This window comes from Sinocyclocheilus grahami, unplaced genomic scaffold, assembly GCF_001515645.1.
Source record: "Sinocyclocheilus grahami isolate Dianchi unplaced genomic scaffold, SAMN03320097.WGS_v1.1 scaffold31.1, whole genome shotgun sequence".
NCBI classification, from domain to species: Eukaryota; Metazoa; Chordata; class Actinopteri; order Cypriniformes; family Cyprinidae; genus Sinocyclocheilus; species Sinocyclocheilus grahami.
In genome coordinates this window covers 4,989,089-5,001,577 of record NW_015505210.1, presented here as the reverse complement: position 1 = coordinate 5,001,577, position 12,489 = coordinate 4,989,089, and the positions used below count along the sequence as shown (strand labels likewise).

The window sequence follows — 12,489 nt, the reverse complement described above, 5'->3', positions numbered from 1 at the left end:
GCTTTAGCTTTAAAATCATGTCCACTGACGAGATAAAAATGCAGTAATTTCAGAAACCTTATAAGAGCTCTTTAATTTTTTGTGGGGGCACACACCTTGCGATCACAAGGCCAGCTGAATACTGTATTTTATGTACTGAATACTGTGTTTTATGTACTGTACTTTATGGCAAACAGCTCTTCAACAATGGCATCTTTAAGTGAAAGCTGCTTTTGTGCGATGCTGATATAGCAGTATAAGTAGGCTATAGGTTTCAGTATATATCCATATCAGGACAAGGTGTGCAACACTGTAAACATAAAATCCAAAACCCATACACAAAAAAGAATACAAGTAGTCCAGGCCTAATGTGTGCTCTATGTATTCCTCCTAGTCTTCTAATGTCATACGATAGCTTTAAGCAAATATTAGTCATTATTAGTAGTAGTCATTTTTCATCATTACTCACTGCCAGTCTCCCCCAGTGAGCAGTTAACTCAGCAACTGCTGCAAACAGATCACTGAATCAGTGAGTTGAACTCCGACCGGTGAATAAATCTGATTTGTTAATGAATTGTCTCATTTATCATCTAGATCAACCAAGTAATTAAAAAGAACCTGCTTAAAAAAAACTGATTCATTTACTAATTCAGTTCTCAAGTTCAACTCACTCACTCAGTGAAGTCTCTGTTGGTATATTCCTTCACAATGGTTTCAGAAGAATATAGCGCACAATGCTGACTACCTTTATGATGGTATATATTATGGCAGGAGTTTTCAAACAGGGAGCCACAACTGCTAGAGTGCCTTTGGAAATGTTTCAAACCAAACTGTGTAAAAAGTATAAAACTAAATACAATTATGATTCAAATTTACAGAAATTGGATTACAACAATCATATTAATTTATTTGACAGTACAAATTGGTTGTTTATACATAAAAATATATAGCTTTCTTACTACCTTTTAAAAGTGGGGTTATGAGGATGATCATATTTAGGGGCCTGTTGCATCTAAACAGTTGAAAAATAATCATAGTATTTCCTTGCCTGCTGAGTCTCACAAAAACAACCAAGAAATGTATATGTGTATATATGTGACTGTATTACAGTAAAGAGAATGAGTACATTTTTACTCTTAAGTAGGCTGAATGAGGAAATTACAGTAAAAAAAAGTGTGTGTGATGACAGTAATGAGATTTTTAACATACCTTACAGTAATGCATTTTTTTTTAATATTGTATAATATATCTAAATTCTAAAAGGTCGAAAAACCCCTGTGCTATGCTATTTTGGAGCTGTGGTCAATACAAACTTACATTGTATGAAGATACTTTAGTGTCTTTTTTTCCACTGAAAACAACAACAAAAATTTGAAAGTCATGGAGGTAAATACAGCTAACGTCTGTTTTGGGTGAACACTAAACAGATATATTCAGATCTGCATTTTGTACTGCAAGGGCAGTAGTTCTGTTTCATGATAAGCTGTTTTATATGCTTAATTGCATTAATTATATCAAACTCACTAACGCGCGTCAATAAAAAGCTACGTTTTGCTGGCCCTTTAAAGGGACAGTTCACCCAAAAATGAAAATGTGATGTTTATCTGCTTACCCCCAGGGCATCCAAGATGTAGGTGACTTTGTTTCTTCAATAGAACACAAATTATGATTTTTAAGTCCAGCTGTTGCAGTCTATCAGTCGTATAATGCATGGCAATGCTAACAAAATCTATGACGTGATTTTGTGCGGCTCGTGACGACACATTGATGTCCTAAGACACGAAACGATCGGTTTGTGCGAGAAACCGTACAGTATTTATATCATATTTGACCTCTAATACACCACAATGTTCAACTGTCAGCCGAAGAGCAATCAACCATAACTTCAGGCGAGCAGGCTCAGAAGTTGGGAATACGTGGAAAGTCACCTTTCACTTGTTTTGAGGTGTGTTGTTTGGTTGCATTGCGGTAGAAACTCCGTTTCTTCAATGTCAGCAGGATATTGTGTATCAGTAGTCACGTGTCTGCTTTTGTTATTGACAACAGACACAGATTGTAACCTGTCTGAAGAGTTTGGGCGCTTTTTGGTGATGCACCGTGGTGGGATTACTGTAAGAGCTGGCTTCATTTCTGTATTCATTCATTTGTAGGCGTCAGAGCTCCGGGCCTATCTGAAATCTAAAGGAGCTGAGATCTCTGAGGAGAACTCAGAAGGAGGGCTGCACCTAGATCTGGCACAGATCATTGAAGCCTGTGATGTCTGCCTCAAAGACGATGACAAAGGTATGACATAACTGAAGTTAGAGCTTTACAACCTATATGTTACATGCAAAGAATTACAAGAACATTTTCAAGCGCTCTTGTGTTCCTCTGCAGATGTGGAGAGTGTGATGAACAGCATCGTCTCCCTGTTGCTGATTCTGGAGACGGAGAAACAGGAAGCTCTCATTGAGAGTTTATGTGAGAAGCTGGTGAAGTTTCGTGAGGGTGAGCGGCCCTCGCTCAGGATGCAGCTGTGAGTGCTTTCGCTGTATTGTTGAAATGAATCTCTTTTTTTCCCTAACCTTGTTCATTTGTTTTAATTAAACTCTTTGTTTTCAGCTTGAGCAATCTGTTCCATGGTATGGATGAGAACACATCGGTGAGGCACACTGTGTACTGCAGTCTGATTAAAGTGGCGGCCACCTGCAATGCCATTGCATTCATACCTACAGACCTGGACCAGGTATGGACATCATGTCAAAAATATCATAGTATTTCCTTTCCTGCTTTTAAAATGCATTACAAGATATCTTGAAATGTCCTGCTCATATTTCATCTCATAATGAACACAAAGTGAAAAATTAAGTCCCTTTTCTCCAGTTAGTAGCCTACTGTAATGTAGAAAATATGGGTTACACTTTACTTGAAGGGGTGTGCATAAGACTGACATGACACCTTCATAATCATGACAAGACACATGTCATGAATATGAAGGGTTTTTTATGCATGTTTATGACAACTGTCATTAAGTGTCATTCACTCAGTTATGTAATTTTTAATGCAAAGATGACATTGTTAGAGATGTCTTTGTTATGGGCTGTGGTTAGGGGTCGGGTTAGGTCAAATAATGTAATTTGCATTAAAATGACATAACTGAGCGAATGACACTTAATGACAGTTGTCATAAACATGCATAAAACCTCCTTCATATTTGATTATGAAGGTGTCATGTCAGTCTTATGCACACCCCTTCAAGTAAAGTGTTACCAAAATATGTATTTAAAATGCACATTTGTACAGTATACTGAAATCATCTGTAAACTGCATTTGCTAGTGATAAAAAAAAAATGTGTCCTGATGGGTGCGAATGTATTACAGTAAAGAGAATGAGTACATTTTTACCCTTGAGTAAATGAGGAAAGTACAGTAAAAAAAGTGTGTGTTACAGTAATGAGAATTTGGGGTGGAAATGTTTGTTTTTTTTATTGTATAAATAAATCAACAAAACCTAGGTTTAAATTTCTTAAGTAGGCTTTTTCCTAAAAATCTGTTTTCCAAATGCGTGTTATGGATCATATTGTAAACACTTTATCTGTGCATATGTTGCTTTTTTTTTTTATCAATCTCTTAATGTTTAATCCTATGAAAATGTCAAGCCTCTTGAGTGCCACGCCCACATCTGAACATCCAATCAACTGATGCATAGATCCAAGTCCCCGCCCTACATCTGTTCTCTTTCGATATGCTTATGATCTGCAAATTTCTTTGAGATTAATCTGTATAGCCAACATCAGCTTCAACCCTCAAACCGCTCGTTTCTCTTAGTATTTGTGTAATGAGGAAATGATTCCCAGCATTATTGGGTTTTTGTGTTCTGTGCAGGTGCGCAAGTGGATCACAGACTGGAATCTAGATACAGAGAAGAAACACACCTGTGCATATGTTGCTTTTTTTTTTATTTTGATCAATCTCTTAATGTTTAATCCTATGAAAATGTCAAGCTCATGTTTATCTTCCTCTTGAGTGCCACGTCCACATCTGAACATCCAATCAACTGATGCATAGATCCAAGTCCCCGCCCTACATCTGTTCTCTTTCGATATGCTTATGATCTGCAAATTTCTTTGAGATTAATCTGTATAGCCAACATCAGCTTCAACCCTCAAACCGCTCGTTTCTCTTAGTATTTGTGTAATGAGGAAATGATTCCCAGCATTATTGGGTTTTTGTGTTCTGTGCAGGTGCGCAAGTGGATCACAGACTGGAATCTAGATACAGAGAAGAAACACACTCTGCTCCGTCTGGTGTATGATGCGCTGGTCGACTGCAAGAAGAGGTAGCTGCTCATTTGATTTCAGGTCAGCTGTGTCCAGGCCGCTTGTGGTTTTTGCTTATTTGACCTTACACTCTTGTGTCTTTCAGTGAAACTGCAGCTAAAGTGATGGTGGAGTTACTGGGCAGTTACACAGAGGACAATGCTTCACAAGCCCGAGTGGATGCACACAGGTATGACCTTCTCTTGTCAGTTCTCTGTCAGATCTGCTTTTGTCTTTGTTAGTGATTTACACCTACGCTCTGTTCTCCCAGGTGCATCGTCCGTGCCCTGAAAGACCCAAACACCTATCTCTTCGACCATCTCCTAGCCTTGAAACCGGTGCGTTTCCTGGAGGGAGAACTCATCCACGATGTAAGAAAATGTATAGTTTTAAAAAAAAACTGAATACAGACTTTAAATCGTTTTCAGAAATCCTCTGAATAAAACGCCTCTTTCTCCTTCCAGCTCCTGACTATCTTTGTCAGTGCAAAGCTTGCTGCATATGTGAAGTTTTACCAGAGCAACAAAGACTTCATTGAGTCTCTCGGTGAGTGCAGTCTGAATGTCTTTATAGCATTCAGTCATGACCATGACACTCTAATAAACAAAAATGCAAAGTACACACACAATGTGTAAATTTGTCAGTTTTTAATTAGATTGAACTACTTTTGTAAGTAATTGGTACATAATGAAGAAAAAAATTCAACTCCTTTTATCTGCTATCTTAATTATTTATTATTATTACAGTAATTATATATATATTATATTATGGATGTGCGGGTCTAGTCGACTAAACGGTACAGCTCCTACTAGTCGACACTGAAAACAATAGTCGATTACACGACAGAAAAAACAAAAACATGATTTTATCATTCAAAATACTGTCATTTTAACAGTGCATAAAACATTTTAAATAACAAGTTAAAATAAAACACTTGAAAAATAATACATTCTTTTTAATACATTTTTACCTCAGACCTCACATGCGTTTTCTTCGTGTCAGTTGCGGCAAGTTCACAAATGACCACGTGAGAAACGAGAAGGTGTGGGATTATTTTGAATTAGAAGGAAGCTGAAAAGTTTTGTGTAAACTGTGCAATGTCAAATTGTCTTACAATAACTCTACTGGAGCGATGCGTGATCATATTCAATACAGGCACGTAGGCGTTAGCTTAGAGGTGCTGCGATCCCACCCGCGCCATCTATTCCTCTAACGAAGACCCACTTCGGTGGTGGTGCGGGATGTCCAGGCGCTTTCTGAAACTCTATCAGCTTTTCATTATCTCTGCGTGCCTGCGACTTCAGTTCCTGCCGAGCGCGTTTTTTCAAGTGCAGGAATTTTATTGTTAATCGCCTCAGGTCCCGTCTTTCACCAGACCACGTTGATAATTTCACTGAACAAATAAGGCTTGGTCTGAGTAAGTGAAATGGGCATTGTTGCATTTTGTTTTTAGACGATATAGCCTACACGAAGTACGTTTTAAAAGCCGTTTTAATGCTATTTTTTGATAAACCTTCCTATTGTTTTTGACTTGTGTTTTAATATGTTGGCTAACCTTATATGAAGATTAAGAATTCTGTCAGGCTATTGATTGATTTTCCATTGTTCTGCATTTCCCCAGCTGATTTGAATAAATACGCTATGCTTTGGCCGACGTTGAGTATATACTCCTTTTTTTTTTTCTTTTTTTTTTTTATAAATCGACTGCCTAAAATTAAATTATAACGTGAGGCAAGTGTGCGGCAAGCAGAATTCATTGAGGGATTTGACAGTGTGATTCATAGATTAAGTATTTCAAATATAGGCTATTATATATGCTACACGCTTTTTTTTCTTACCATCTTTTGGTGGTTTCTTGCTTTTAGACTAGTCGACTTTTATACTATTTCAAATAGCCATGGATGCTGGCATAGTGTTAAAACACCAAACAACATTATACATTATTTATTCATATTTGTCTTAAGTCGCTGGGGTATATTTGTAGCAATAAGCCAAAAATACATTGTATGGGTCAAAATGATTGATTTTTCTTTTATGCCAAAAATCATTAGGATATTAAGTAAAGATCATGTTCCATGAAGATATTGTGTAAATTTCAAAGCGTAATTTTTGATTAGTAATATGCATTGCTAAGAACTTCATTTGGACAACTTTAAAATGTGATTTTCTCACTATTTTAATTTGTTTTGCACCTTCAGATTCCAGATTTTAAAATAGTTGTATCTCAGCCAAATATTGTCCTATCATAACAAACTATACATCAATTGAAAGCTTATTTATTTATTGATGTATAAATCTCAATTTAAAAAAATAAATTGACCCTTATGACTGGTTTTGTGGTCAAGGGTCACATTTTATATTTTGTTACATTATTTCTTCATATAATTTTATTTTGTTATTTGTTTTTTTTAATTTGCATAAAAGAAAAAAGCATTTATTTTGTACTGTGGTTAATCTAGTATAATAGTAACTTTTAAAGCTACTGTTAATTAGCATTGATGAGTGTTGCTTCATATTTAAAATAACATTTTAAAAATGGCTTCTGTGCATTGCTGCGCATCTTTTGTTTGTTTTTAAATGCAGTGGAGTGTTGAGCACAGGCTCACATGAGTTTCTGTTCTCTGTGGTGTCACTGGGCCGGTGGAATTTGAGTCTCAGCAGTTTTGGCTCTTTTAAAAGGCAAACGTTAATTAGAGCAGGATCCTCCCTGCCATTGACCAGCGACAGGCAATTCAGACCAGTCCTGATGAAGTGTTGATCTAACAGTGAGCACCTCCCTCTGAACCCAAAAGGGAACGACTCCATGACCTTCTTCTCATTTGATGATTTTATAATTAACGTAAACAGATTTTCTGTTGAGAGGGTGAAACGGTGAATATTTGTAGTCTGTCAGCGTCTTCTTCAGCCAACGTCCAATAACATCTTAACAGAGCGTAACGGTAGCTGTTTCCATCCACCTATTTTTATGCACAATTTGTAATATCGCATAAAAAAAACGCTGGATGGAAACGGTGCTTTATGTGCATAATGCGCGTAATGCGCATAAGTTTAATTTGAATCTTTGGATGGAAACCTAGCTAGTGACCGCCCAATTTTTCATCGTATTTTTCCCATCAGAATCTTTGCGAATGATCTAATTGAATCAGGAACAATACAGTATTGATCATTACTATGACTATTGATTGCCTGAAGTCATTGCCAATAAAATATGCTTTTTATTTTACATTTACGTTTAGTCATTTAGCAGATGCTTTTATCCAAAGCGACTTACAAATGAGAACAATGGAAGCAAGTGCTATAACAAGTCTCAGTTAGCTTAGCGTAGTACACGTACCAAGGGTTTTTTATTTTAAATTATATAATAAATAAAAAGAAAACCGATAGAATCGAAAAAAATAGAGCAAGCTAGTGTTAGAGGCCTTTTTTGCTTGTTAATTGTATAAAATAAATAAAAAGAAAACCTAGATAGAATACAAAAAGCAGTTGGTAAATGAATAGTGCAAGTCTAAAATGGACACGTTTTTTAGAATAGATTTAGAATAGAGATTGCTAGATAAATATTTTAGTTTTAAATATTTTATTAATATTTAAATGCATAGTCTAATTTACGTAGTTCATAATGCCACAGAATGTAATTATTTGCAATCTAAAAAAAATCAACATGTATAAAAATATATAAAACATGAAATTGATCAAAATGTTTAAAAAATGTGTTTTTTTGCAATGTGCTACTGTAAAATATATAATTTATTATTATTTTTATTTTTTTCAGTAGCAGTAACATTTTGATCAATTTCATGTTATATGATATATAAATTTTTTTTTAAATTTTTTGGGGTGAAGCGTCATTGTGACTTATTTAAAGCACAGTCCAGTGGCGTAATGTTGCTTTGAGGATCAAATGAAATACCGAATGCTTCATGTTGTGTTTTCAGGTTTGTCTCATGAGCAGAACATGGCCAAAATGAGGCTGTTGACGTTCATGGGCATGGCGGTAGAGATGAAGGAGATCTCGTTTGACACCATGCAGCAGGAGCTGCAGATCGGTGCTGAAGATGTGGAGGCCTTCGTCATTGACGGTACGGCTCTGCACTGCTTTTGCAGACTATTTAAACACTATATTTTAAAAGTAACTGTTTTGTCACTACATGTTATGTCTGCATGTGGTCATTTATGCATTCGGCTGCAGTGTTCTGAGTCCAACACAAATTTCTCTGACTGGGACAATCAAGTATAACCTAAGCTCAACTGTGTATGTAAATTGAATGTTCAAAAAGCTTTGCGTCCATGTTTTTGTACAACCACACATACTTACCGTGTATTCATGTGAATTTCTAGCTGTTCGGACCAAAATGGTCTATTGCAAGATTGACCAGACACAGCGGAAGGTCGTGGTGAGGTAAGTCATTACCTAGTTTTGATTTCAGACAAATTGAAAACACTAGGAAAATACAAATACACTAAGATGGTAAGCAATAGTAGTAAGGGTTGTGTTTGAAGCCATGACATGATTGGCTTTTGTCTCACTTCCTGTAGCCACAGCACACACCGCACCTTTGGCAAACAGCAGTGGCAGCAGCTGAATGACACACTGTGCTCCTGGAAACAGAATCTGGCTACCGTGAAGAGCAGCCTTCAGACGCTCTCTCCCACTGCCTGACACAGCTGCTTCTGTTTGTATACACATCCAATAAAACACCCATGAAGACCATGTTTCTGCTTCACTGTCAGTGCTGTATAAAGGATAATGGACAGTCAGATGGTCATTATTGTAAAACGAACCCCCTTCAGGGTCCACTGGTGTGTTATCACTCTGAAAGGGTTTATTTATTATAGTGACCGACTGAATTAACATTATCCCACTTATTACATGAGTACTTCAATGTATAAATGGTCTTGAAATACTGATTTGATAAAAGCCATTTAAGTCCAATCACATGAAGTAATAGCACCTCTCCATTAGTATTCTCAGTAACTTACTAACTTAAAAATCAGGAAGACACCTTGGCAGCATCCAAATTTGCGTACTACCCAAATATAATGTGTGCAGATAACTGTGAACACCGCAGTAAGTCCAAAAAGTTACAAAGTACCTGGGTGACATACTAGTGATTCTGAAGTGCACATCTGATGGATACTTTGCTATCTGAAGCCACATGATTTGATTGTTTTTACTGAGAGTATGCAATTTGGGATACAGCCATTGAGGTAGAATACCTCCATAATTGAGTGTCAAAGACTGAAGGGATGTGAATGATGAAGGAAATGGTCTGCAGAAACTGGAAGTGAATAAGAGAGACAGACAGAATGCCCTGGTCACTAGATTCAACTACATGTCTTTATTTAACAGGATAAAGATTAACTCTAGAAATGAGAGGATATTATGATAAAGACATTTTTTAAATCCTTTTACTAGACATGTTAATAGTTGCAAAGCATGCAAGTCAAATTCAACACATTTTCAGCACGGTTGATTTTGATGCTGAACACTTTAAGGTTGAGATCAATTGTGTGAGAAATGTTTCAATGAAATGCAAAACTTTCCCTCTTCCTTCCCCTCTCCATTTGCACTCACTATCCCAGGTTAACAGTTCATACCCAAACGATGTGTTGTTTGAGATTTACCAGTTATGTCTCCTTTTCTCTATCCACTGTATCCGATTTCATGACCCCGCTTTATCATGATCTGATACAGGGTGAATCATATTTCTGCTCTGAGAGTTGTAGTTAATGTTTCTTATCTCTCTGGTGGCCCCACAAAGCACTTAGGCACTTAAGGCACACTTAAAAATGAATTTCATTGCATTAGAGGATGTCAATTCTGTTCTCCTTAAGTTCACACACGAGTAACACCTTGAATTCAATGTAAGTTTTAAGCAGAGACTTTGCCTTTTGTTGTTCTCGTCTAAAGTAGGTTTGAATTCATCCCTTAGGATAGTTTTAAGCACAGGATGGCTTTACAAAATAAAAGAATAATACTTCGAATATAATTCACTCTGTAGGTAAAACTTGCAATTTATGCTTTGAATGTTTCGTGCTGTATATTGAAGTGGCATACTTGCGTAAAAGATAATTATTTATTTTTATTTGAAGAAGCGTGGCCACATCTGGTGCCGCCGCACATCATTCACAGCATATCTGACCACTTCTGTCCATTACATAACCAGAGGGATGAGACGTTACACTACCGGCCAAAGTTTGGAATAATTACGATTTTATAACGTCTATCTGTTATGCTCATTTTGTTCGAAAAGATTTCTATTTTGAATAAATTCTGTTCTTTTTAACTTTTTATTTTATTTATGGAACACAGGTTCCAAAAAAATATTAAGCAGAATTCTGTTCTCCTTAAGTTCACACACGAGTAACACCTTGAATTCAATGTAAGTTTTAAGCAGAGACTTTGCCTTTTGTTGTTCTCGTCTAAAGTAGGTTTGAATTCATCCCTTAGGATAGTTTTAAGCACAGGATGGCTTTACAAAATAAAAGAATAATACTTCGAATATAATTCACTCTGTAGGTAAAACTTGCAATTTATGCTTTGAATGTTTCGTGCTGTATATTGAAGTGGCATACTTGCGTAAAAGATAATTATTTATTTTTATTTGAAGAAGCGTGGCCACATCTGGTGCCGCCGCACATCATTCACAGCATATCTGACCACTTCTGTCCATTACATAACCAGAGGGATGAGACGTTACACTACCGGCCAAAGTTTGGAATAATTACGATTTTATAACGTCTATCTGTTATGCTCATTTTGTTCGAAAAGATTTCTATTTTGAATAAATTCTGTTCTTTTTAACTTTTTATTTATGGAACACAGGTTCCAACAAATATTAAGCAGCACAAGTTTCAACACTGATAATAAATCAGCATAAGAATGATTTCTAAAGGATCATGTGACACTGAGGACTGGAGTAGGTCTAATAATACTGAAAATTCAGTGCTGCGTCACAGAAATAAATTATATTTTAAAGTATAATAAGATAGGAAACCAATGTCAGAAATTGCAATAATATTTCACAATATTACATTTTTTTCTGTATTTAAAAAAAATAAAAATACAGCATTGATGATGAGCATAAGAGACAGATCTAAAATATATATACCTGTGTGTGTGTGTGTGTGTGTATATAGATAGATATATATATAGTCCTGTGTGTGTGTCCCTTATTCTGTCCCTTATTTTTCTATGAAAAACCACGATTGTCCCATATTTTCCTTTTCTGAAGTTCAACCCTACATCTATCGCTAAGAAAATATGCTATTTTCACTTAGTGTGAATAGCGTCTAATTGCTTAGTGTAAATAGCATGTATTTTTGCACTCCGCAGCTGCAAGTGCGTCGCCGCGCCAACTTCATTCTTGTACAGGTGCTGCAGTATATGAAGTGTATGGCAAGCTGTTTTAGCTTAAAATAATCCCAGTGTTACTCGTCGTTATTGCATTTTTACTAGTACCAATTCAGTTAGAGATCTCTACAATTAAATTCTTTCTAGTAACAATGCCAGTTAGAGAGCTCTCTTATTTAGTTTTACTAGTAACAATTATGATTAGAGAGCTCTCTAATTCAATTATTACTTGTAAGAATTCCCATTACAGAGCTCTCTAATTCAATGCTTACTAGTAACAATCTCAATTAGAGAGCTCTACTAATGAATTTTTACTAGTCATATGTTTCCATTGACTTCCATTCATTTTTAATTACAGAGCTCTACAATTGAAATTTGACTAGTAAGTATTACAATTAGAGAGCTCTCTAATTTAGTTTTTACTAATAAGAATTCCAATTAGAGAGCTCTCTAATTCAATTTTTACTAGGAACAATTGCAATTAGAGAGCTCTCTAATTTAATTCTTACAAGTAAAAATGCAATTACAGAGCTCTATAATTTAATTTTTACTAGTAAAAAACTAATTAAATATACGCTTAATTGCAGAGCTCTGTATTTGAATTAGAGAGCTGTCTAATTTAGTTCTTACTAGTAACAATTGAATTAGAGAGCTCTGTAATTGGAATTCTTACTAGTAAGAATGCAATTGCAGAGCTCTCTAATTCAATTGTTACTAGTAAGAACTAAATTAGACAGCTCTCTAATTCAATTGTTACTAGTAAGAACTAAATTAGACAGCTCTCTAATTCAATTGTTACTAGTAAGAACTAAATTAGACAGCTCTCTAATTCAATTGTTACTAGTAAGAATGTAATTG

The 12,489-nt window shown here is 35.7% G+C and overlaps 1 protein-coding gene across 1 annotated transcript; it reads left to right on the top strand.

Annotated features, from left to right (window-relative positions):
* The first annotated feature begins 1,359 nt into the window (after nucleotides 1–1,359).
* LOC107576263 (eukaryotic translation initiation factor 3 subunit M-like) lies at nucleotides 1,360–8,990 on the top strand. The gene is made up of 11 exons (XM_016262481.1): nucleotides 1,360–1,365; nucleotides 2,130–2,262; nucleotides 2,356–2,494; nucleotides 2,581–2,704; nucleotides 4,203–4,297; nucleotides 4,384–4,467; nucleotides 4,549–4,648; nucleotides 4,742–4,823; nucleotides 8,213–8,356; nucleotides 8,616–8,676; nucleotides 8,814–8,990. Exons 1-11 carry the CDS (start codon nucleotides 1,360–1,362, stop codon nucleotides 8,935–8,937), a joined length of 1,092 nt encoding a protein of 363 aa, XP_016117967.1. The 3' UTR covers nucleotides 8,938–8,990.
* Nucleotides 8,991–12,489: the final 3,499 nt, after the last annotated feature.

What these genes read in the sequence shown, in the direction of transcription:
- LOC107576263 (XM_016262481.1), top strand. An exon ending in CCTCAAAGACGATGACAAAG is followed by an intron (nt 2,263 to 2,355) that starts GTATGACATAAC and finishes GTTCCTCTGCAG; the next exon opens with ATGTGGAGAGTGTGATGAAC. An exon ending in CTGGTCGACTGCAAGAAGAG is followed by an intron (nt 4,298 to 4,383) that starts GTAGCTGCTCAT and finishes TGTGTCTTTCAG; the next exon opens with TGAAACTGCAGCTAAAGTGA.